Source organism: Pyrgilauda ruficollis, unplaced genomic scaffold (assembly GCF_017590135.1).
Source record: "Pyrgilauda ruficollis isolate IOZ18807 unplaced genomic scaffold, ASM1759013v1 scaffold2, whole genome shotgun sequence".
Lineage (NCBI taxonomy): Eukaryota > Metazoa > Chordata > Aves > Passeriformes > Passeridae > Pyrgilauda > Pyrgilauda ruficollis.
Window position 1 is genome coordinate 27,688,112 of NW_024519206.1, and position 25,733 is coordinate 27,713,844.

The 25,733-nt window shown below is 38.6% G+C and overlaps 1 protein-coding gene across 13 annotated transcripts in view; it reads left to right on the forward strand.

The window, feature by feature from the left end:
- Positions 1-25,733, forward strand: part of CLASP2 (cytoplasmic linker associated protein 2) — a 145,909-nt gene that overhangs the window by 15,667 nt on the left and 104,509 nt on the right. For all 13 annotated transcript variants that reach the window (XM_041466164.1, XM_041466151.1, XM_041466157.1 and 10 more), the window contains exons 3-7: positions 8,646-8,749; positions 12,414-12,505; positions 12,832-12,907; positions 14,378-14,475; positions 21,116-21,186. In XM_041466164.1, the coding sequence (XP_041322098.1) occupies positions 8,646-8,749; positions 12,414-12,505; positions 12,832-12,907; positions 14,378-14,475; positions 21,116-21,186 (441 nt within the window). The remainder of the gene's footprint in view (positions 1-8,645; positions 8,750-12,413; positions 12,506-12,831; positions 12,908-14,377; positions 14,476-21,115; positions 21,187-25,733) is intronic.

The window sequence follows — 25,733 nt, forward strand, 5'->3', positions numbered from 1 at the left end:
GCCTGATAAGAGACTTAATTCAGTTTCCTAGGCAACCATCTAATGTTGCACTAAATTTCTTATAAGGTGTTATCCTTTTGTGATTAACCACATTGAGCATGCTCTGCAGCTGGCATCAGTGTTCTGGAAGTCTAGACACACAAATTTGGAATCTTTCTTTTAGTACTTCCACTTAAGATCCTTGAAAATACTTTGGAAGTGATAAATACCAGGGTATGTGTTCTTTCATAAGACTGTGTGTCTGTATTCTGGGAAAAATAAAGCAGTGTTTGAGTGTTACATCTTTTGGTATTTAAAACTACTGCTTGTTCTGTGATTAAAAGAGATGTTACATAAGAGTACATAATTACTGTATCACAGTCTCTTTTCCCAGGTGATCATATTAATTATTAAAATAATCACATATATCCAAAATAAAAGAGACTATTAGAATTATGGGCATATGTGTCTGGATGATAGGATTTCTGGGAAAAGTGTCTACTCATACTTTTAGTTCTGTTTTCTAAAACAAGTGAATATGACTTGGCCCTCTTCTTATTGTCAAAAGGAAAAGAAAGAACACAGTAAAGGTGTACAGAATCTGTTTCAGTTTTACTGTGCAGTATTATACATGACATATTTTTCTGCATATATTGAACAGTCCATTAGTCTGTTACATAACTATATTGACATTAGGCTTTACATACAACCATACAAAATGTTGCAAAATACTGTACTTACCTGAAAATTAAAGAAACAGTAATTGACAGTTAAAATTGACAGGCAAAACACAGATAGGTTATGTTTGTATATGTACCTGTATGTATAAGTCTCAGTCGGGATACACATTTTACACACAAGAACTCCTTATGTAAATGTGTTGATATGTTTAGTAGTAGTTTCAAATTCATCTTACTATGAAAAGAAACCACTGGGCAAAAATAGTTTTGGAAGATAGTTGTAGTGCCATATATTAACATGTGAAACAAATTTGAAGTGTTTAAATTTTTTACCAGGTAGCTTCAAGGAGCGTTGGAAGAGCATTTAAATTAGTGTCCTCAGACTAATTTAAACACTCCATCAAATTTATTGTTATAAGGAAGCCTGCAAGTGTGGCTGCTCATGTCCTGGATGGATGCACTCTCCAGTAGCTTAAAAACTGGCTGGATGACTGAGCCCAGAGGTTGATCGTCAGTGGAGTTAAACTCAATTGGTTACTGGTGGCAAGTGGTATTCCCCAGGACTCAGCACTGGGGCTGGTTCTGTTTAATGTTTGAATCCATTATCTGGACAAGGGAATGGAAGGCACACTCAGACAGTTTGAAGATCATACCAACCTGGGCAGGAGTGTTGATCTGCAGGAAGGCTCTGCAGAGGGATCAGGACAGGCTGGAGCAGCGAGTTGAGGCCAGTGGTTTGAGGGTCAGCACTTGGGTCACAACAACCCTACGTAGCACGACAGGAGGAGCGCCTGGGAGTGTTGGCTGACAGTGGCTGAGCATGAGCCAGTGTGTGCCCAGGTGGCCTAGAAGGCCAGTGCTGTCCTGGCCTGTATCAGTAGTGTGACCAGCAGGACCAGGGCAGTGATTGTCCCCTGTACTTGGCATTGGTGAGGCCATACCTCAAGTCCTGTGTTCAGTTTTGGGCTCCTCCTTGCTAGAAAGACATTGAGGTGCTCGAGCATGTCCAGAGAAGGGCAGTGGAGTTGGGGAAGGGTCTGGAGCACAAGGCTGATGAGGAACCAGCTGTGGATTAGTTGCCTGGGGAAAAGGAGGCTCGGGGTGACCTTATTGCTCTCTGTAACTACTGCAGAGAGTTGTAGCAAGGTGGACGTCAGTCTCTTCACCCAAGAAACAAGCAATAAGACAAGAGGAAGTGGCCTCAAGTTGTGCCAGGGGAGATACAGAGAGGATATGAGGAAAAATGTTGTCAAGCACTGTTACTGGCCAAGGAAGAGGGTGAGTCACCATCCCTGGAGATATTTGAAAGTCTACTGTAGATGTGACACTGAGGGACATGGTTTAGCAGTGGCCTTGACATTGTTGGGTTAGTGGTTGGCCATGATGATCTTAAAAGAGTTTTTCTGACCTAAATGGTTTTGTGTTACCTGATGTGTTTTAGAGCAGTTGTAAGGGCTTGCAACATGCCTTAACTTTTTGAGTGAATTTGGATTGAAAGCAGTTGGTTCCAAGAATTTGGAAATATTTGTTTGAGGAAATCAGTGTTTAGTAAGTGACACCCACATTTTAATTGGTTTTTCTCTTAATGATTGAATTTTTGGGTGGAAAAGACTCAAGTGTGCAGTTCATTCAAGCTGTGACTCTCTAATAAGTGGTTTTAATGTGGTATGGAGAAATGCTTTGAAAATCCATCATATCCATGAAGACTGAGAACTGTATTAGAATGCGCTACCATGGATATGTAACATGTAGATAAATGCTAGATCTTCATGTGTTAGTGCCCGACTGAATTTTATTCTCATTTTTCGTTTTTATTAATTTAGTTGAAATGTTGAGACTAAGGGCACGTTCTGCTGAGGATTCAAGATTAAAAGTGCTTACAGAACAACTAAACATAAAACTTGGAATAATTAGGTTGGAAAAGGATCTGCAAAATTATCTGTTCCGTGTCTTTGCTTAAAAAATGGCCAAGCTATGGTGTTGGAGAAAACTTGGAAATTAAATTAAATAACTCAAGACACTGAGTTGTTCAGATAAAGTAAAATAAGCTTTTCTATTTATATGAAAGATGTCTTGTCTCAAGGATGCCTTGTTATATCTAAATGCAAGTCAGGTGTTTTTTCTGATATTGCCTTTTCATAGCTTACTGACCTCAGGAAAAGCTGTGTTGGATTGTTGTAGGATTTTCTTTAACAATAAAATGTTGACTAAACAATAAAATGCTGACTGTTTCATGGGTTTTTTGTCTTTTTTTGGAAAAGGCATTTAGAGGACAATCCATTATTTGGTGTTTTTTTTTTTTTTCTCCATAATAGCTGCTTTTGTATTTTTAAATGTAACAAAAATACTAACTTCCTGCAACACCTCAGAAAATCCTTAAATTTTCTATTATTTCCTCTGTAGTTAGTGGTCACAGCTGAAGGTCATAACTGATTAAAGCCACAACTTTTTTCATCTTTTTGATTAGATTCTCTGAAGTTTCAGTTTAAAAAGAAAAAAGTAAAAATCTATGCAGGCTTTTTGGTGGTTTTTTGGTTTTTGTTTTTTTGGGTTTTTTTTTTGTCCTGGCTGGCTAGTGCTGGAGTTTATTACTAGTGGGAATTCATTTTACCTGAAGTGATTCATGCCTGAGTGATAGGTTGGGATTTAGGATGCCATTTGCTTGCTGTCTGTGGGCATTTCACTGTATGACACCTAGAAATGCAGTGCTTTTAACTCAGACTAGAGAAATCCTAGCCCTCTTTGATTTCTACTTGATTCTAGTTAATTCTAGTTATGTAAAATACCTAGCTTAGAGTTTAAAAATTTCAGAAGATGCCATGAATATTTATTCTCAATCTTCTAGTTTTCTTTCAGGTTTAATACACCTCTTGAAACTCTTTGGCCTTTAAGACTGTACTCATGTTCCTCAGACTGACACCTTGATAGGCACATGGATAGATATGAAAAAAGCTTTTGTTTCTTCCTCTCTGCTACTGTTGATGAACAGTATGTGTCATTAATCCCACTAATGCTTTTCTTAATTAGCTCCTGGAGAGACCCCAAGAAGCACATTAGTGTCTGAAATTGCTGTTGATTAAACTGGCCAGGACTTTATGTTGAGGAGGGGAGCGCTGAGGCCCTCTCTGAGAGCCTGCTTATGATTCTTTGCTTAGAAGTAACCCCTTGACCACATGGATCTGTCAGGCTGGCCCTGTAGGAGCCTCTGTGGGATGCCTTTCTCTCCTGTGCCCTAATTGCAGAGGCAGCTCTTTCCCTCCCTCCTTTCTAATGACAGCTGTTCAAGGCTGCTGCCTGAGCTGCAAGGTTTCTGACGAAACAAGGAAGATATTGCTTCCTAGGTTTAATGTCTTTCTGTCCTCAAAGACTTCTCTTTTTAGTAACAGAATTTTTGCCAACACTGATAACGTTTCTTCAGTAAAGATTCTTTTTTGTTTAATGCTTTTTTTCTAAGCCTGCAGTAATGGACTATCTAAAGTTGATTCATAGAAGTAGACCTGAGATTTAAAATGAGCGCAGGTATATAAAGAGCAGCAAGCGTAAGTGGTCAGAAGAGAAGAAAAAGCAACAATACAAACTGAAAAGCTCCAGAAGGAACTCTTACTAAAGTTTAACAGAAGGAAATTGTTTGTGCTACCCATGGCATCCTTTTGCTGCAGGGGTCATATAGTTAAATTGCTCAGGTTTTAAAAGATACGTTCTTTGTCATTGTAGGCAATTTTTGCAATTTACTTGTTTTATCATCTTCAATCCTAGTAGAGGAAATAAATATTTAATCTATCAGGCTGTACTCTGATGGCTGGTTTTGGCCTTAACTCACGCATTTACTGTCCCAGCTAGTGATGATAAAATTATTTGATGAATTTGGATAAAGGAAAATTTATTCAGATTTACTGAAATAAGAGAAGGAAGGCAATGGAAGCAGAAACTGATGGGATAATAAGCTCTGTCATGGATATAGCAGAAAGGAAAAAGGCATAAATAGCAGCTCAGATGTAAATGCACAGCATTGTTAGCCCTTTAAAGGGGGTGATTATCCCGCTCTGCTCTGCACTGGGGTGGCCTTGCCTCAAGTGCTGAGTGCACTTTGGGGCACCAGAACATAAAGACATGAAGTCATTAGAGAGTGTCCAAAGGAGGCCAGCAAGGATGGTGGAGGGTCTGGAGGGGAAGCCGTGTGAGAAGTGACTGAGGTCACTTGGTCTGTTCAGCCTGGAGAAGAGGAGACTGAGGAGACAGCCCATTGCAGTCTGCAACTTCCTTCTGAGAGAGGAGGAGGGGAAGGCACTGATCTCTGTTCTGTGCTGAGCAGTGACAGGACCTGAGGGAGTGGCCTGGAGTTGAGCTAGGAGCAGTTATGTTGGATATCATGAAAAGGTTCTTCACCCAGAGGGTGGCTGGGCACCGATCAGGCTCCCCAGGGAAGTGGTCACAGCACCAAGCGTGACAGAGCTCAAGAAGCGTTTGGACAATGCTCTCAGGCACATGGTGTGACTCTTGGGGTGTCCTGTGTAGGGCCAGGATCAGACTCAGTGATCCTGATGGATCCCTTCCAACTCAGGCCCATTGCAGTCTGCAACTTCCTTCTGAGAGAGGAGGAGGGGAAGGCACTGATCTCTGTTCTGTGCTGAGCAGTGACAGGACCTGAGGGAGTGGCCTGGAGTTGAGCTAGGAGCAGTTATGTTGGATATCATGAAAAGGTTCTTCACCCAGAGGGTGGCTGGGCACCGATCAGGCTCCCCAGGGAAGTGGTCACAGCACCAAGCGTGACAGAGCTCAAGAAGCGTTTGGACAATGCTCTCAGGCACATGGTGTGACTCTTGGGGTGTCCTGTGTAGGGCCAGGATCAGACTCAGTGATCCTGATGGATCCCTTCCAACTCAGAATATTCTATGATTCTATGAAATAGCAGCTCAGTTGGAGGTAGATCTGGTAGAATTAATGTCTGCTATGGAATATTTTTGCTAAACTTTTAGGTTTTCTTCAGTAATCAAAACCTGTAAAATTGTGATGTAGAAATCTTAACAGGAAATCCTCAGATGAATGAGATTTCTGCAATGTAGAAATCTTAACAGGAAAACATCAGGAGTGGCTGGAAATGGTAAGAGGCTTTGATAACATGCTAAAACATGGTGAAAAGACAAGTTGAATGAAATACAGTGCTTCACAAAAAATAAACAACAGCTGCAAAAGGAATCACTGTCTCCTAAATTTAGTGTAGTTTTTTTCTCAGCATATCAGCAGAAATAAATAACAGAAAGATGTCATATGTTACTAGGTTTTCCAAAATCCATTCGAAATAATTTAAGAATCTCAGCAACAGAAGATAAAAGATGGATAAGGTTAATATAAAACAGTAGGATTGTTCAGTCCAGACTGCATGTGACAAATTATACACCTCACTGAGTAATTTTTTAGGAGGCTACCACATTGAATACAGCATTCATGTATGGTCCTACTTCTTCTTTGTCACCCTTCTTTTAATTCTGACATCTGTTTGAGATTGTTGCGTTTGCAGGCTGATGCCAGGAACAACCAAATGGATGTATTTGTTATGCATTGCAGTATAAAGAGGGACACTAATTTGATAACGCTGGTGAGAAAGCTTGTGCATCTTAAAGGAAAAGTAGCAGCCAAAATGATGTTCAGTTTTGAAACTTGATCAATAGGAAACCCAGCTTCCAATGATTTCCTGCTGGAGCTTATTCTGACAGAAAAGATGAACAGCCACACTGGAAACCAGCTGGTGGTTGCCAGCATTCAACAGCCTAATTTCTTTTGTCTTGTGCAAATAGAATGTATCATGCCTTATATGGGGTCTTAGAGAAACTTGAGTTTTAGGGGAAAAAAGCCAAGCCTTTGGCCCTCCCACAGCGTGTTGTCCCTCTGTCAGAGCTCCAGGAGTGGCAAAGGCTGCTGTGTTCAGTAGTTGCACACACTGAAATCTGCGGGCTGTGTCATAGCTTAGTTTAACTCAGTGACCTCATCTCTGTTCAGCAGCTTCTCATAGCTGTTCTCTGTGCTTGCCTTGGTGATTTGAGCAGAGCCCTGGTATCTGCAGCTCTGTCAAATGACTCAGAGTGCTAATTAGTCACAAAGGAGCCGTGTTCCTGCAGAACTGGCACTGGGCTGTGTTTGTTTCCTTCTCTGTAAAGCTAGAATTGCCTTCAGCTGCCCAGCAGTCAGGTCAGTGTAGAGATATCACTAGTAGTGTAAAGCATGGGGACAAGGTTAGTTCAGAAGTGCTGAAAATGGACAGGGAAAATACTGTTGGCAAGAAAATGTAATCCGTAGGTATATGAGTGATTGGAAGTTCATGGGAATGGTCAGCTGTGTACTCCCAAAAATAACTTAAGTTCTGGACTTTTTTCTCTGTTCACAAAATGGGAAAAAAACCCAAAACCAAACCCAACCACCAAACAAAACAGAAACACCCTTAAAAACCAAAACCATAAAGACAAAGTCCCACACTATCAAAACAATGGCAATACAACCAAATGGTAATCCAACCCAAACAAAAAACCCCCAGACTCTTCTTTTCAAATCGTAAAATGAAAGTAGCTGTGCTAATTTGTTCAGAGGAAAAAGAGTAGAGAAGATAGATGAAAAAAAAAAAGCCATGATAATGGTGGCTGAAGATGTCAGTGGACTATCCAGAACCAGTAGAATTAAATACTCAGATTAGGACACTAAGAAAGCCTTCAGGTATCACAGGGGGGGAAATTCCAACTTCAGCAGTGTATTTGTCAGTAACAATCATGGTACAGAAATGGCTCCTGTTTTTCATGTAGGAACAGAGGACTCGGGAAACCTCCTCAAAATGTATGATTCTGTTCCCTTTATTTTGTTGGCAAAACTATTGTTTAGTTATTACTATAAAATCATTAAGTACTGGTAAAATTACTTCAGATCTGCCTTTCAAACAATAGCCAAATACAGTTATTTCTATAGTGAGTAGAAATTCTTTAGCAGTCTGTTGAGATCAGGCAGTAACTGCAAAATATTCTCAGGTGTTCAGTGATGTAGTACCAAATGTAGCAAAAAGTTATTTTAGCTGTGAAGATGTATTTTTTACTTGGAATATCTTACATCGCTGTCCTCTGAGGGATGACATCTCCACCAGTTCCACCAACTCCATCAGCTGTGCTTCCTGAAGGGAGGCAGCACACTCGGTATCATCACCCCTCATTTGGTACTGAAAGCACTTGGGGGGGAGAATCTCGCAGAGGATAGGTCCCAGATGGAGGATTGGGAACCAGTACAGCAGCGTGTCTTGCACAGCACAGAGCTGGCTATGCGTTCATTGATATATTTTTCCTAATATCATAGCATTAATTTATCTGATGTAATTATATACTTCTGTCTGGAAAAGCAAGTCCTTTGGTTTTGATTTTTACTTACTTTTATGGTGTGAAATCATCAGCTGTCCTGCAATTTTACTTAAATATTGTTTGAGGATGCTTGTTTTAACATAGTAATTTTTAACAGTACTTTTACTGAAGGAAGGCTGGGTTTCCTGAAGATACACTGTGTGAATAAAGGGATTTTAAACTTTAAATTTTCTTACAATAAACAGCAAAGTCACACTGATTTTAAAATAGTCTTATATTTCTATTCCAATTGTTTGCCACTCACCATGCCTAGCATTATTTTTTAGAAAAGCCAGACATTCTGAAGCTAACTGGAACACTTTTTGAAGATGAAATCGAAGTCATTAATACAGTTTTGAAGATGGGAAGCTTGCTTTCTTTTTAACCTGTTGAAAGTTACTATTTTCTTCCATTTCAGCCTTATGCATTTGTTGTTAGTCTTATAAAACACTCAGAAATGCACTTGAGGCTTTAAAATATTGTGGCCTACTTAAACTCAGCTTTTATTTTCGAATGACATGTATATTACATCTGTTTCAAAAATATCTTTACACATTAGAAAATCTCCATTGGGTGTTTAATCTTTTTTACTTTCTCTTTTTTTCCCGTTTTGTAGTTCTCATGGCTTTGATAGATCGTATGGGAGATGCCAAAGACCAAGTTCGAGAGCAAGCACAGAATCTTATATTGAAATTGATGTGTGAAGCAGCACCACCCATGGTATGATTGTTTAATCCAGATTCAGATGGAGGCCTCCAGTGAGCTTATGACTTCTGTATGAACTTTGAACATGTCACAATGTTATTGCACCTGTTAATGGTGTAAATGTTAAAGATACTCTTAATGGATTGACACTGATGTATTGTTCAGCTAAAGATAAAAATCTTGGCACGATGTGATTCTGCATATTTTGCACATCATAGCTTAATTCTGAGTAGATGTTTTTATACTGTGTAACAGAGCTTTGTTAATTAAAGCATGTTTGAAGCATCTTCTGGGTTTGAATAACGGGAATAAATAAGTTTAATTAGCTCCAAATAGATTTAAAATCAGATTTGTATTTGAACATACAGGACTAGTCCTACAGTTAAGGTGTACATTTTCTAACTTAGGAGAATCTGGCCTTCTAGCTCTATTACAATGATGCTTTGTGAACCATGGACAAACTGAGGTGGGGATAAGTTGCCCTTTGGCTTGTCATTTTTGGTTGCAAGGAGGCTTGCTTTACCCAGCCTTCAGTTCTAAGCGTTATGCAGCTTCTGAGTGCTTAATCTTATATCTCTACTCTCTGAGTCTGAAAAATGGAGGACTGTTTAACAAGATTATATTCTTGAATAGTGATATTATTTGGAAGTCTGGAGACCTTTGATGTGAGTAAGAACTTACTATTTGAGTTGTTAGTTCCTGAAGAAACTCTGTTTCTGAGTTCTAATTCTAGAGGTTAATAGGGAAAAAAAATGGGTTTTTGTATGTGCTAATTCCTGGCTTTGTTTATTCATAGATACAAGTTTGAGTTTGTGTGCAGTGAATAAGATGTTGTGGACTTTATCTGGCATGAGAAAATTATTGTCAGTTGCTTTGTTTGTCTGATAAAACATGTAGCGTGCTAGGCTATTATAGAACATGTTTATCTCCCTTTGGCTACAGGTCTGGTTGAGATTTAGGCATCAGGGTATAGTAATATCATCCACAAAGACGTGCCTTTATCTATTCACAAGCTGCAGTGTCAGTCATATTCATTGACCAAGAGACCTGGCAGTTATTTTTTTGTGTCAGAGTGCCAGTGGTTCATAAATGACATGTTAGTGTGCCCAAGGTGCTCCCAAATACCTGGCATACAGACCAGAACCTTTACAGCAACAGCATTTGGACAAGTGCACAGCAGAGCACCTTGGAGATACCTTCATTTGGACAGCTGCTGATAAAGAAATTGGTGATAGTTGCTTTGTGCTAAGCCCTTGTCAGGAAAGTTTTACATTGTTGATCCATCTTTGTTGGTGCAGAGTTGTTAGGCAGTACATAGAGGTGATGGAAGGAAGTTTCCATCCCCTGTGAAGATGACTCCGTGTCAGAAAGTGTACGAGGTTTGTGGGGTTCAAGGAAGTGCATGTGTGTGCAAGACAAGGTCTGTCTCTCCTGGTAACTCCCCCATGGTGGGAGAAGCCTGGCTTTGGTTGTCTGCTCTCAGGAGAGCTTATGGGTCATTACAAGTTTGGATGAAAAGCATCAATTATCCCCACAGCAGGGACCAAAGCAGTAGAGTCTTTCCTGTGCCTCCAACACTGAAATCCAGAGCTTTAGGCTCTCTGCTGCAGTGAAGCATCCCTTTAGAAGAGCTGAATGGAATAATTTTTTGAGGATAAGTCCTGTAAATTTTTTTCTAGTCAACTCACCTTGCCTCTTCTAGCGTGTTGTTGAATAATATTTAATTTGTCCTGATATTAAATCCCTTTACTTGTTTAAATGTTTGGGGTTTTTTTGTTTCTTTTATGAGCAAGAAATGTAGCTGTTTATAGTCAGGAAGGCATAAAAATATATATATATATGTATAAATGTGCATGAAAGGAGCAAAGTGAGGTTTGTTGTGATAAGGTACGAAATGACAGAGACACTGCTGCTCTTGAGTGGAACAAAAAAGAAGCACTTTTATTTTCTGACTCCAACATTTATAGTTTTCTAAAGGTGACAGTGGATTGGAGGGTGACAGTGCCACCTCTCCAATGCCACTGGACAGACCAAGGGTCCATCAATTCTTTCTACTTCTATGAAAGAATGCAAAACATAGGTTATTTACAGAACTGTGTGTGAGAAAGTTTGTTGAAAGAATGTAAACATCAGAAGGCTTAACAAAGTCTTACAAAATCAGGGCGACAGAGGTTAATATCAACTCTTGCTAGGAACTTCTAATTAGGAGTTAAAATTTCTAGGCAGCCATTTGAATTTCTCTGCTTAAAAAGATGTGGTTGTTAAGGGGTAATTCAGTGAAAGACTAAATTTCTCTTTGGTCTGCTTTGTTTATTTCAGTAGTCTGCAGTTCCCTCTCTACCTGTGTTTTTATACATCTAGCAAGGAGATTTCCTTTTTCCCATGCTTGTCTGTGACAGTGGGTTAATTGGAAGGATGTTTTCTTCCGTAAAATCCTGTTCTTTGTTGTTAAGCTATGCAGTTTTGGCAAGCCATATCCTGTTCGTCTAAGGTTTGTTTTCTCTAAATGCAATGAAGTATAAAACAAACAAACAAAAAACCACAGATGGAACAAAATTATCAAGCAGGGCTCTAATTGGAAAATTTTATGTCTGCTCTGAAGCGTACTACCTCATTAATAAAGAGGATGCATATTCCCTGCTCTTATGCTCTGTTTTTGTTGATCAACAGCTGTTTGTGAAGGCTTTTTTTTTTTTTTTTTCCAGAAAGCCGATTGCAATAATTAGTATGTAATACATTTTAGCAGCTTTGTGTGGCGTCATTATAGGTTGCAGTTGCAGCACTCCGGGGTGCAGTTGGCAGGAGGGAGGTGCCTGGGCTGCAAAGTGTGCAGCTCCTGGCAGTGTGCAGCCATCCATCGCTAGGCAACGCTGCCCGGATGCTGGCCGGGCTGCAATGGCAGCGCTGCAGCTGGGGCGAGTTGCGGGCTGAGCCCGTGCATCTGCTCCCAAGGAGGATCCCCGAGCTCCTCTGCTCCACGTTTGTGCTTCCAACGCCCTGATACACAGCTAGAGCACGGCGAGGAGATGGAAAGGTAACGGGATAAACGCAGCAGGCAGAGAGGCAGGGCAGGCAGAGAAAAACGAGTGCGCAAGGAGGTGAGCGAGGGTTCAGCGAGCCAGGAGATCGTACCACAGGAAGCGGCACCAGCACGGAGAGGAGAACCGAAAGCAGAACAAAAATGGAAGCACAGGAATCAGAACGAGGGGGCAAGAAATAATCAAAACATGAAGAAATAGATCTAAAGCAAAAGTAAGGGAGAAGTGGGACCACGGGAGTAGGGATAAGGACAAGCTAAAATGGATGAGAGGAAATTTTGGCAGGGAACCAGAACATGAAGCAAAAAGAATATAGTAACTTCTGCTTGAGTCGATAGTTTGTAATGTGAATGTTTGTTTTGTGTGCCTTAACTGTAACAATTCTTTATGTTAGAAGAGCTGTTTCTCAAACAAGGAAAATACTCAGCTAGATTGCTGAAGGACTTTTTTTAGGAATTGGTTTTGGTGTAAAATCTGTGTTATGTTCCATATTGTGCATTTCATAAGTTAGTTTTATCACTTTTCCAGTGGACCTGCCTTCTGTTATTTTTTTTGCACCTATTATGAATGTAATTATATGGAATAGAATTACGTTGTATTGTGCTCCTGATAATTAAAGACCATTATTTCTGCTTTTATAGTACATTTGGGAACGCCTTGCTGTTGGTTTTAAACACAAGAATTACCGATCCCGAGAAGGAGTGTGTTTGTGTCTTGTTGCTACCTTAAACATGTAAGCTTTTTGTTTCTATGGAGATGTAATGGTTCTATCCTTCTTCTGAATGTCATTTTTCTCTGAAAGTAATCCTTTAGGGAGTCTGCTTCAATTAAATTAATATATGGGAAAATCAAACAACCTAAGTAGCGGGCTTTCTGAAAGAAAGACTAAAGTTACAGAAATATTATCTAATTTAAAAGTAGATCAAGGACTAGTAAGAGAGAGACAGAGCTTGATTGATGTCAGTTTGTATTCTATAAAATCTAAGCCAAAAGTTCACTTCTGCAAAAATGATTTTCTGTTGTTTTTTTTTTAAAAACACTCCTCTTTTTTTTTTTTAGTTATGGTGCACAGCCATTAATCCTCAGCAAGTTGGTACCACATCTGTGTATAGCATTTGGTGACTCCAACAGTCAGGTAAGGATTTCAGTACTTACTGGGCCTTGAACAACTATACTTTGACAGAGCAGTGAAGCAAAATAAGCATTCAAAGAAAAGCTGATAAGAGTCCTTGTGTGCAGCAGATCATTATTTTCTACCATGAGAAAAAGTAAGCCAAATTTCTTCTTAATCGGTCCATCCATTGGAAGATGAAAGTAGAGTTGCAAAGGCAGCAGTATCACAATATACTGGTCCCTTTAGTTTTGTTTTAGAAGTTGAAACTAGTAATTGCTGAAAGTAATTGTTTCTTACAGAGCATGTTGAAAGGAAATAAATAAAAATAAGCTATTCACACAAAAAATTACCTCCAGAAACAACCCTTATATGAAACCTGTGCTAGTTTACCAAATTTGCTGAAGTTAACCTTACGTGTAATTATTTTCCAATTGGAACCCAAATGCATTTAAGAGCATGCAAGGACTGTCATTAAAATCATTAAAACATCTGCAGTGAAAATCAGGAAGTAGTTCATAATGGTGACATCTGAACCTGAGAAAATCTTCCAGTGGAAATGGTTAAAATATCTTGATTTATCTGAAGTTGTGTTTGAAGGAAAAGACTATGAATACAGTAAGGGAGAAGATAACATTGGTAGGAGATGGACTTTTAAACAGGATTGGTCTTTATGCTTAAGTTCTGAATGCAGCAAAGTTCCTGTCTCCCCTGTGCTGCATAGCATTGTTCTCTTCTAGAGATCTTCTGTTGAGAATTTGTCCTGTTTGCTGATCATTAGTTAAAGATGTAGTTCACTTCTTGCTAGAGCAATTGTATGTTTAGTTTGAGCTGCTGCAAAGAACAATACTAAATTAATTCCAGACATTCTTTATAGAAAATAATGGCATTTATATGGCATTTACTAAAATGCATTTTTGGCAAATTTTATTGTGATGAACATGGTTTAAAATTTTTGAAGAGGTACTCTATCTCCTTTCTTTCCCCTGTTCTTTCCCCTTCCACTGTCCTACCCTATTCCCTTTCTTGTGCTGATGTCATGCCACCTGATTCCAGTTGAAATAAAGAAAATACCGATCACTTTGATCTACTCTTGTGGGCAGTCTTAGTCTTCCAAAAGGACCTTGCTGTGTGTCAGGACAGATGAAAACAAGATGAAATGTCAAGACTGAGTGTAGGAGCTAACTTTTGAAAGTATTGCCTGCTGTGAGCGAGCCCTAGATAAAGCACATTTTTTCCACAAATGCTATTCTTATGTCAGATCCAGAAATTCCCTCTAAAGCTGTTATTTCTAGGATTTTTTACCATCTGGGCATGCTCTAACTTGGAACAAATGCCATCCTGATATAATAGTTGTATGTCCTTTCCTTTTCACCCTCACTGTTTCAACTGAATTGGCATAAAGGGCCATAGAAACTGTAAGACGAGTGGCCTGTCAGCAAATATTGTTTCGGTTTCTGTAACCCTGAAATTAACAATTTAAACTGTTCACAGGTGAGAGATGCTGCCATACTAGCCATTGTAGAGGTTTATAGACATGTGGGAGAGAAAGTACGAATAGATCTTACAAAAAGAGGAATTCCTCCTGGAAGGTAAGCTAGCTGCTCTGATTTTGTAATTCTGAGCCATTTATGTTTTACTGTTCTTTATCTGGACTTTAAACTCACAAAAAACTCTGTTTTAAAATTACTGTAATTTTTATTGTATATTCTAGTTAGTTTTGCCTTTCAGTATGATGTTACTAGAATTGCTTCACTGTGTTGTATGTTGATTAGTTTATATGAAAGAAAATTCATTATTATTAATAGTTTTTACATTATTGTTAGTATTATCATATTAGTTTATATGAAACAAAACATCGTTTTGTTTCTACCTTTGACTAATTAATAAAGCTAGACAGAGCTTGAAGTTGTACTTAGTGAGAAAGACTGTATTCCATAAAATATTGTAAAGTTCCTTGTTAAAACAATTTATATTTCTTAAAGGGTGTTAATCCCTTATATATTAGCATACCACTTTACCATCACCTTCCTCTTACTTCTTGATTTTGATAAAGCTGAACATGTCTACTACTTGGTTTCAGAGAGGATATCAGATGAGTGCCTCATCAGAGCCATCTAAAAAACTAAACTCTCCTAAGAGAAGGTTTTTAGGAGACTTCAGAGCACCTTCCAATACCTAAAGAGGGTGTACAGGAGAGCCTGGAGAGGGACTTCTTACAAGGATGTGATAGGACCAGGCTTTAAACTGGAAGAGGATAGGTTTAGGTTCAATATTAGGAAGCAATTCTTTTCTGTGAGCATGGTAAGACACTGGAACTGGTTGCCCAGAGAAGCTATGAATACCCCGTCCCTGACAGTGTTCAAGGTAGGATTGGATGGGGCTTTGAGTAGCCTGGTCTAATGAAAGGTTATCCCAGTCCATGACACAGGAGTTGGAACTGGATGATCCAAACAAATTCTATGGTTCCTTGAAAGAAGAAGTGCCATGGAAGAAGGGTGTTGAATTTATTGTTTCTCATTCCAGGCAGAGTTCAGCCTGTTGAGACACAAGTTTACCCTGCCTATGAGAATGAGAAGTTGCACACATTCTCTTCTATTTAATGATAGTCTTGGTTTTAAACTAGTAATGGATTATATGGTTACCACAGAAGTTAGGCCATATTATTACTACAATTCAAAAAATTAAGTTTCCTAGCAAATAAGTGGAACATATCTGAGAATATCTTCCATGCATTAAGATAGGGCCTTGGACATCTTTTGGAACAGAGAATAAAAGAGTACAGATACCACAAGCTTTTTGCAATTAATGTTGGGTCTGACTGTAAGTTTAAGTTGCGTACTCACTGTTTACAATTCCATGTGATACAAGCTGAGTACATCTTGGGATCCAAATAGGATTAAACACCATAGGTGCTTTGTATCCTCAGGACAATCAACAGCTTCTAATTTAGTTGCAGTAGGTGCCAAGTTGTTGTTTCTACTGTCTGAATCAGCTGAATACAAAATTCCCCCTGATCTGAAAGCAAGCATGGTTGTGTAATTTGCATTTACATAAAGAAGCAAGACTCTACTTGGTGCATGTTAAATGGTTGCTGCTACTAAATCTCCAACAGTTTTGCACCTGACAGTCAGGACTAGTGTTAAGTAGTACATGAGCTGAGTGTCAGCTGCTGTGTCCTCTGCAATCGGTTTCAGGCTGGGATAAAGGGGGGAGTTATGATTTGCTTGAGTTTAACATGAGACTGCTACTCTCTGTCCCATCCATCCCTGACAGAAAGCAGAGTTCCTGTAGTCCTGTCTTACTCCTTCACACAACTAAGAAGGCGTTTGACAAAGCTCAGGAAAGACAGATTAGCTCTTTGGTAGCTCAGACTGTTGTTCCTTCAGAGGCAGACCTCATTTAAGACATTTCTTCCCCCGTGCCTGTCAAAGCTTTTCCCTTTGCTTAGATGCAGTAAAATTTTCAGGTGGGTTATGCAGAGCTGTGATCTGTGAGAAGAACCCCTTTGATGTAGAGTAGCATCATTATTTTGAGGGGAATCTATGTTCATGTGTGTGTGTCTGGGTAGGTTTTAAGTATTACAGATAATCTGTAGTTCAGACACAGCTGCTTTCAGTTGTTGAGTTCAGCCTTAAAGAACTGCATTGCAGCTCCTTTGCTGTAAGTCAGTGCATTAAAAATTACATGTAAACATAAATATTAGCAGACAAATTTATTACTTTAGTGTTTGGTGCACACATGAATCGATAGCATATAGGCTTGTTTAGTTTGCATAACAAATTACACATTGCAGAGCTGTGTGTTGCTGCTTGAATGCACTCCATCCTAGAGCACTGAAAATAAGAGCTCCTGTATGCTGAAAGGAAGGCAGGAAAGTTAATCAAGCATTGTTTTGAGAAATTGTTCAACTTCCTTAAATATCTAAATGGTATATACATATTGTGTCTGTATAAAGCCAAATACAGTCAGTACTTTAATAATAGTAGGCTTAAAAGGTTTTCTAATCTCCACCTGGTAGGGTTTGCCTTTGTGGAAAATACTGGATTTTCTACAGGGCTTTACTGTCAGAATCTAATGAATAAAATATGGGATCTTACTTTTGTAGTTCAATTTGACTTATTTGCTGTTTATTTTTCTTCAGTGCATTTCTCTTCTTTACTGAGATTAATTGGTGAGTTTGTTTATAAATAAAATCAGTGAGTTCATCTTTCTGTTTGTTATTTTTTAACTTAGAAATCTCAGATTATTATTATGTTTTTTGCTTGAAGCACATTCCTTTTCCAGAACAATTAGTATCAAGACAGTGGTTGGAAATTTGGATGTTGTTTTCCCTTTTGTTGTAATTGCTGCCAGAGAGGTTTGACAGTCTTTGGTGTCAGACCTGAAAGCAGTAGTGTTAATATATTTGTGAATGCTGAAAATGAATGTTACATTTATTGTTCAGTGAGCCAAAAATACTGAAGAGGTTTTGTTCTCTATGGGCCAAACGGACTGTTTTACAGTATGGAATCTGCGTGGCTGATCTTCCCTGACTGGAAATAGTATACGTGGCTCTGGATAGAAGTTACTTAGTCTGAGTGTTAAAAGCTTTTATCATTGAGGAATTCATCTGACAAATTTCCCCACTGTTGCTTGAGAAACAGAAATGTGAAAAAACAGTCATTTGTTTAGTTCTTATGTCTAGGGCCAAAACTTCATTTCCTAAAATGTTGAAGCATATTGCAGTATGCATTTCTGAATACCACATTTTATGTGGTATGCACATTCTACTTATTTGTCTAGTTCAAGTTGTAGATGAGGTCCATCTGTGTGTCCAGATGTGGACACATGTCTTCAAGTTTGGCTTTTTTTTTTTTTTCCCTTGGAAGGGGGAAGTATGGAGAAGCAACTGCAAAGTTTCATATGGGCCATTTCCTGCTTTAGACTCACTTTGGACATAAACAACAGACTAGTTAACCATCTGTTGTTCTTCTTTATCCTTCTGCTGTTGATAGGGGAGTGGTGCTCTTTTGCCTCTTCACCACAAGGTCCACACCTGTCTATGGCTATTTGGGAAAAGGAGATAATATTTCTGTCCACCAGTGACATGTAGTGACTTCAGTGATTGATTGTGATTGCCACATCCAGAGTTGAGCTTGCAGATACGAGATAAAAGAGTAATAATGCTTCCCTTCTCAAAGAACATTCCTTATTGCCAATAAAACTGGTCTTCATCCATCCAGCCCTGTAGAATTTCTTGGACTCCTCTTGGCAGGCTGTCTTTTGCCAGGAGCTGAACCTCCAGTAAATATTCTTAAATTGATGGTGGTTGCAGTCATTTTAGAGACTCTAGCCCATACTGCCTTGCTGCTTGTCACCATGTGAAGAAATAAGAGAAGGTAGTAAGAAGGGCAGGGTGGGAGGAGAAGGGAGGGAGAAACTTGTTGTGAGAGACTTTGCAAAGTAGTAGTTACAGATCCTGTAAGCTCTTCTAAAGAGAGGGTTGGTTCTACAGTAGTGCTTTACCACGTTGACAGCTGTGTTATAATTGACTCTTCTGTTGTTGTTGCAATTATGACAAATACTGAAGAGTGTGTCTCTGGTCATAACGACATGCTTTGAAAGTTTGAGGAGTGGCAGTACTGTGTGTTGTTCTCCAGCCTGCACCACTGACAACATAGCGTCCAGTGCTGACAGACACATTTTTTATTGTTAATACTTTATCAAATATTTTGCCCAGCGTGAGATGCAACATGTATATTATTCTAACATATTTACAAGGAAGCATTTTGCTTTTAGCTTCTGTTTAAAACACTCAGGAAAACATTTTTGAAAACAAAGTTCAAAAGAGCAGGAAATATTTTTTTCTTTTGAATTCTCTGAAATATTTGTGCCAAGTGGATAACAGCTTTACAGGATGTAAAAATCAAAGTGAAATTTTAAGGCAAATCTGTTAATCTCTCTAGTCATATTTAGTTTCTCTTGGGATAACAGTTTTAGCCTTTCAGATATACTGTTAAGTCTTCCTCATTAACTAGGTGAACTGCTAATGCAGTGTTTGCTATGGAATCCAGCACTGTTGAGGGGAACTCACAACAATCCCTGATAAACACAAACATATGAGGCAAACACATTAACTTCTTGTTATGAAAGCAAGATGGCTTAATGCATTGTTGTCGATATTGATTCTCGTGTGAACTTCTCGCTTCATACGGTTGAAAGCACATAGCATGTTAATGGGATTTCATGTGTCATTAGTAAATTCCAGTACCCCAAAACCATTTCATGTCAAAAATTTTACTTTTTCAAGTCGAAGTGCAGAAAACCCCATTTCAGTATACACTGCCTTTGGTTTGCAAAATTGATCTTTTCCAAACTTGAGGTTTAATAGTAAAAGCAGTGACATCTGTGAATTGCTGCTGTTTCAGACATTTTGCTGTGGCAGCAGTGGTAAGAAATGCAATGGTGGCGCAAAAGGGAGAGAGGATAATAGATTCCAGACACAAGCTGGTGAGTGTGCTAGGGAAAGATTAGGCAAACTACTGCTGAACTACATCTAGTTTTGAGATGAGTTGAGATGGTAGAATAACTGCTGGTTTGTGTTAGGGGTTATTGACTTAAATGATTAAGAGGTTTTTGGTTGTGTTGTTTTAGATCCTTGCAGTAGGGTAGGCCTTTTTGTGGAGATCTGCATAGTTATTTTTGTGGGCCTACTAAGTCCAGGACAAATTTGCTCTGTAGCATACTGCTCTGAAGTATTTGGAAAGTAAAAATAATGCATTGTGAGAGTCCTAAATTGTTGGAAAGGTGGGGGGAAAGGCTCAAATTTTTTACGCTGTTGTCTTTTCATTTTTTTATCACATTCTCCATTATTAGGTAAATTAGTTTATTAGATAAATGACATCCCAGTGGTGAAAGGGATATGCAAGTCTCAGAGAGTGTAGACTAAGTGCATTGCCTCTCTACATGGATCACTGCATAAAAGTGGTGTGTGCATAATGAAATGTTGAAGTGAAATCTTTGTGCGTCCTTGACTTTTCTCCTTGTGAGAATTTTCCTACCCAGGTGTACTTCCTACCCATTTTTCTTGTTTTGTCATAAAACAGTTTGGATTGTGAATTGTCAAGACAGCCTATCAGTGCAAATTTTGAATTGGGTAGTATAGGCTCTGGTTCTTGTGATGTAGCTGAGCTGTACCTGTTTGGAGACCTGCAGACTGTCATGTGATTTGTAGTTCATAACTTTGTTCATTTAAAATCAGGATTCAGTCCTGATAGTCCTGGAGCTAAAAATCCAGTGTGCATGTTACATATTACCATGTTCCAAGTAGTCTAAAATTCAGAGAAGCCTTTGGAGAAATACTAGTAAATATTCTCAGTTGTTTGCAGCTGAACAGTGTCAGTACAAATCTATTATTAATGCGTGGGTCACATTTTTCTGGGAGATACTTCCACTGCTTTTATTGAGTTTTCTGCAGAAGTGATGAGAAAGGGCTGTTGAAGTGTTTTGCCAGCTTTCTTGATTGAACATCATTTTTTGCCCTGTGGGACTAGGTTGCAAGTGTAGGATCGTGGAGGTTTTTTTTGGTTTGGTTTATTCTGAGTTTCGTTTGTCTGTTTGCTGCTTACGTGTAGCAGAACATTTGCAGTGTATTCTCTGTTGTGACATTTCAAGTCAGTGGTGTGCAGGTTGGACACATTGAAGAGTTCAGGCTATCTTAAGTTTAGAAGAAAGTCTTGTTGTTTGGGGTTTTTCCCCTCGTGGAAGTTCTAACTAGCACAGAGCTCTTTTCATAACCAAACTAAGGAAATTTTGTAGAACAAAAACTTTGAAGAAAATTATTAATAGTCTTAGAACAAATTAAATAGCAATCTTTTTTTTTTTCTTCTAAGTGAACATTCCATAGTTCAAATTCTAATGTTTTATTGTTAAGTATGAATAAATATATATGTACACTATATATACCCAATATGTGCTATTACTGAACCTAAACTATAGAAGGTTATTTTTAATCATGCTAATAACAATACTCAATTTTTGTTCTTTGCTAAGTTTACTTATTTTCTATGCATTTCTGTGAAGATGTTCAGCTAAAGAGGAATCCTTTAGGAATTGTTTCTTCATACACTTATTCCCTTGTATATTTTGCATTGCTGCTTTATATATGCTGATAAACTGATTTCTGTTTTTACCAGTAGCCGGTGGGATTTCAGAGATGTAAAAACCCTTTGTTGTTTTTGTTCTTTATAGGTTGCAAACAATCTTTGCAAAATTTGATGAAATAAGAAACTCTGACAATATGATTTTAAGTAACGTCAGTGGTGAGTATGAAAGATTAATAATCAGCTTTAGATTAATGCAAGATAAGTATTTAAATACTAGTGTTATCAGTGGGAGATGGATGAATAGCAACATGTAAATGCTAGGAAAATGAGACACTTGATGAAACAAGCTTGTGCACTTTACTGGAACTGTTTGCTGGATTGTGGTCAGAATACAATTGGAAAAGGTGTTGAAACTGCATGGAAACAAGCAGTGAATATTTAACGAGTTACAGATGTGCTCAGTAGAGGATAGAAGAATGCTGCAAAGTGTTCATGTATGGGAAAAAAGATCAGATGAACCTTTTTCCTTCGTTTTTCTCTTAGAAACAGACTTACTTCAGTGATGGGTGTGTTTGATACTTTCTCTGTTAAAATGATGCATCATGATTATAATACATGGAGTTTTGAATTACAGAAATAGGAGACTGCAGCATTCAAAGACAATTGTTGAAGTTAAGACTTCATTGAGCTTGAGCTTCCTATTTTGGTGTATTTGAAGGAAAGACAACCAGTTGTGCAGAAAATCCCTGTTACTTCTTACTGCTGTTTTGCTACAATATTTTTTAGTATGAAAATTTAATTAAAAACAGTCAATTATGAAATAAGTTTTACATAACAGCAAAACAGAGGAGGTGGTGTGGCAGTGGCTTTAGCATAGTCAGTTTTGGAAACCTCATTGTCTTCTGCAAGGAATCAATAGATCTTGTTTTATTGGGAAGAGTTTCCTCATATTAATTTGTCTTTTAAAGTCACTATGTTGATTATGGTCTGCTGTATCTAAAAAGTGTAACTGTTCAAGAGTAGAAATATTTTGAGGAATGCATATAATTCCTTAATGTACTCAAATATACCTTTTTAAATTTTCTCACCCTTTTCTTGTTAATGTGAAAACAGAAGTGACTTTAAGTTCAAAGGAAAGTGTTTTTGTAATCTTTTCTTTGACATGGCAGGAGTTTTTATGCTGCATTTTGCTTTGAAATAAAAGACTGCTATTCTTGAACACTTAAAAATTGATTTGTAAAAAATCATATTTTTTTAAAAACCCACATCATTCTAATTTGGGGAAGAATGTTTTACATAAAAATGTAAATGTTTATGTTCTGTTATACTGTAAATTTACTCATTATGAAAGGGTAAACCATTGCCTTTTGCATTTAATAGTAATACAGCTGTGTAGGTTTCATAGGTTTGACAGATTCAGAGATGCATTTTACGTATGTATTTTTTCTGTCAGTAGTTCTCAGGAGAACAGAGAAAGTCACAAAGTGGAATATAAGCACTGAAATAATTAAAATATATGAAAATGTACATATATATCACATTGCTGCACTAGTTAACATAGCACTTCTGTCCCTTTTGTCTCCATTTAAGAGAGTTAAGAAAGTTTATTTTGAAGCTGTTTTTATCTTATGTGCAAAACACAGATATTAATGTTGATCTGTGACAGTATAAACCATGTATTTTAACTTGTAGGTGGCAATTTCTATGCAAAAGTTACTGTGATTCTGTTTTGGTACTATAAATTACAGAATCCCTCTTAATACGTTGGTTTCAGTATTTTTGCTTGAACCTAGTTCATCTGTTGCTTCCATCTAGACAGTTTTTCAATGTTATTCTAAAGGTATTCTTCCATTGTTAGTGCTTTATCTTGGCTTTGTGCTTCATTATTCTCTGAAGGACAGTTTGTATTTACTGCTTGCACGTGTAGATTTAAAGTTACTGTTGAATTCCTGTGGCCTTGGTTCCAACTTTTCTTTCAGGAGCTTTATCAAACATCTCTGGATAAAGACCAGATTTTAGTGGCTAAATACATCTGTTACAGTGTTGAGGATTTTTTTTTTTTTGGTGCTTTGTATATTTTGTAGTAGGGTTTGGGATGGTGGGGGGGAACAGGGTTGTCTTTCCCAAGCGGGGGGAGGCAGAGGCAGGGTGGAAAGCACAAAAATACTTCAACTGGCTTTAATATCATTAAACTCTATAGTGGACCTTCTTAACAGCAAAAGGAATGGCTTTTTGCCAGGTGGCATTACTGTCCCAAGTAGGGTGACTGTACTGATGGGGGTCCTGTTCAGTGTGTGATGGATAGGGACTGACTTGTTAATACAACCCCAGGAGATGTCATCTTCTTCATAGTCCTGAGTTGTGCTGCTGTGGTAGTGAATATTTGGTGTGTTGACCTAGTTTCTGAGAATCCAGAGATGTGACTTAGGATTCTCTCATCAAATAATTCTGGTGTCAGTTGTTCAGTCTTTTTATCCAGCATGTACTTAGGAAGAAAAAAAGGAATGACTCTCAGAGCTTGCAGCTTTAAACAACCTGATTACAAAAATGTTTTCCATACTTTATTGATAGTCAAAACAAAGGTATCTTTTAAAAAATACTGATCTAATACTTGAGAGTTTTAAAAGACATCATGTTGGTATGCTTAGGTATGTGGGAGAAATACAGGTAGGACACGAAAAGGTCTCCTTCCTGCCATCTTAGCACACTGGTAGATATAATATCTTACTTTTTCAGTGTGCTTGAGGGGATCTGGTGAGAACAGCCCCTTTAGTCTTATGTTACCTCTTTTCTTTATTGAATCTGGTCTCTAATGGGATGGTAAAGAACAGGGGGAAAATGAGTTACCATTAGGGACTGACAGATCCTCTTCGAGGGTAGGTGAGGTGAAAGGCACATTCAGACACTTATGAGTGGAATAATTGGGGTGGGATATAACCAGGAGTTTCAAAAGCCAACAGATGAGGAGGTGCCATGTTTAAAAAGGGAACTGGGTAGGAATCTTAGTGCTTTTGCTTGATGAGAGTGGCTTACAGCCTTAAATAATATTCCAGCTGACCCTTGATTTTTTTATTTTTTGCTCTAAGGTGTGTATAGTAAAATCAGAGATAATTTCTTTAATGTGAATTATGTGAATGAGTGAGCTGCTATGCAAACCTTGGGATTTGTTTACATTCATAATGATGCGTATTAAAAGAATCATATCAGGATGTTTGCCTGTTAAGCAGTATCTTACACGTGCTGCTAGTTTTGCCCTTTCACTCCACCAGAACTTTATGTAGCCTTCCAAACTGGAGAAGATTCTTTAAAGCACCACCCCCCCCCCCCCCCCCCACCATTTTTCAGCAAGTGAATGTTCATTTCTATGGAAACAGAACTGGCAGCCAATCTCAGCACTACAAAAGCACTTGTTTCTGCTGCCTGAGATTGTAAATACTGTTTTCTTTAAGAGAATTCAAGCAGATTCCTATATCAGATAGTAGTGTCATTATTGAGAGAGGGAATTAAAACAAAAGTAGGCAAACTTAATAGTGAGCTCCCTGCTGCACTCAGCAGAATGATTGGGCTGAAGATAAATCACACATCTTTATTCAACCTGTGCACTTTTTCCATTTTAATATTTAATGGCTCAAAGGACTGGCTTTACAAACAGAAAATATGACAGGTAGGATATGTGATGTTAGTATCATGGTGTAGGGGAGTTGTGTTATGGGTGATAAAGGTGCAGCTGAAATACATGTTCTGGAAAAAAAAAGGAGCAAATAAAAATCCATAGCACTAGTGTGTATCTGTTTTTCCACATTACACTATTGTTTTTTATTTCCCTTTGCTGTTTTCTATTTGGAAATATAGTTACTATGGAAACAGTGACGACATACTCTTAATAGAGCTCACCAGTGCGGCACAACATGAATATATATCGTTTGGGAATACTGGTGATAGCTGCCGTGATTATTTTATGGAGGTTGTGAGCTGTATGTATTCCTTTGGTGTGCTCAATGCAAGTGATCAAAATGTAGCCACATCATTTTCCATTTCAGCTGCTCTTCCCAATGGCTTATCATTTTAAATAGGAAAATTTACTGACCAGTGAAGTGTACTGGTCAGTTCAAGCACATTTGCAAGAAAAGGGCCTCATCAGGCTGATGCTTCCACTGGTTTTAAGGAATTTGACTGGGTTTTTGGATTATTACTACAGGGAACTGTGTCTGGCTCCTTGGAAATGCGTGGTTCTCATGCTCTGTGTGACAGCATATGCTGCAGTCTGCCTGAGTTTTAAACTTTCCTATTGGCAAGACTAAGTAAATTGGTACTACTTACTTGCTACTCTTATTTTTTTGATCACTGTTGGATTGCACTCTCTACCCTCAGCATGTCACCCAAAAGGTACATTCAGGTACAAACTGATCAGCAGCTCAGGTCTGGGCAGGCTGTCATTGATGCCCCCCAGCGTGTGTTGCACGCATGCTTTGGAAGCAGTTTCTCTTTTAAAGTTGCGGGGGTGGGTTTCCAAAGAAGTCTTCCGAAAACTCAAAAAAGGCAGCAGCTTTCTTCAATGCAGCCCTTTCCTACTTCCTGTGGCTTTACTGTTTTGTTTCATTACGTGTTACGTTACGTTTTGGTTGATCTCTGTTCTGCAGAGCGCTCGTCCTTAACCGAGGCTCCTTCCCTGTCGTTTCCCGTTCCGTGGTGCTGCTGGGGGCAGAGCTGTCCCCGGGCTGTGCGCTGTGCCCCGGGGGCCGCGGCGGGGGGACCCGGCGGGC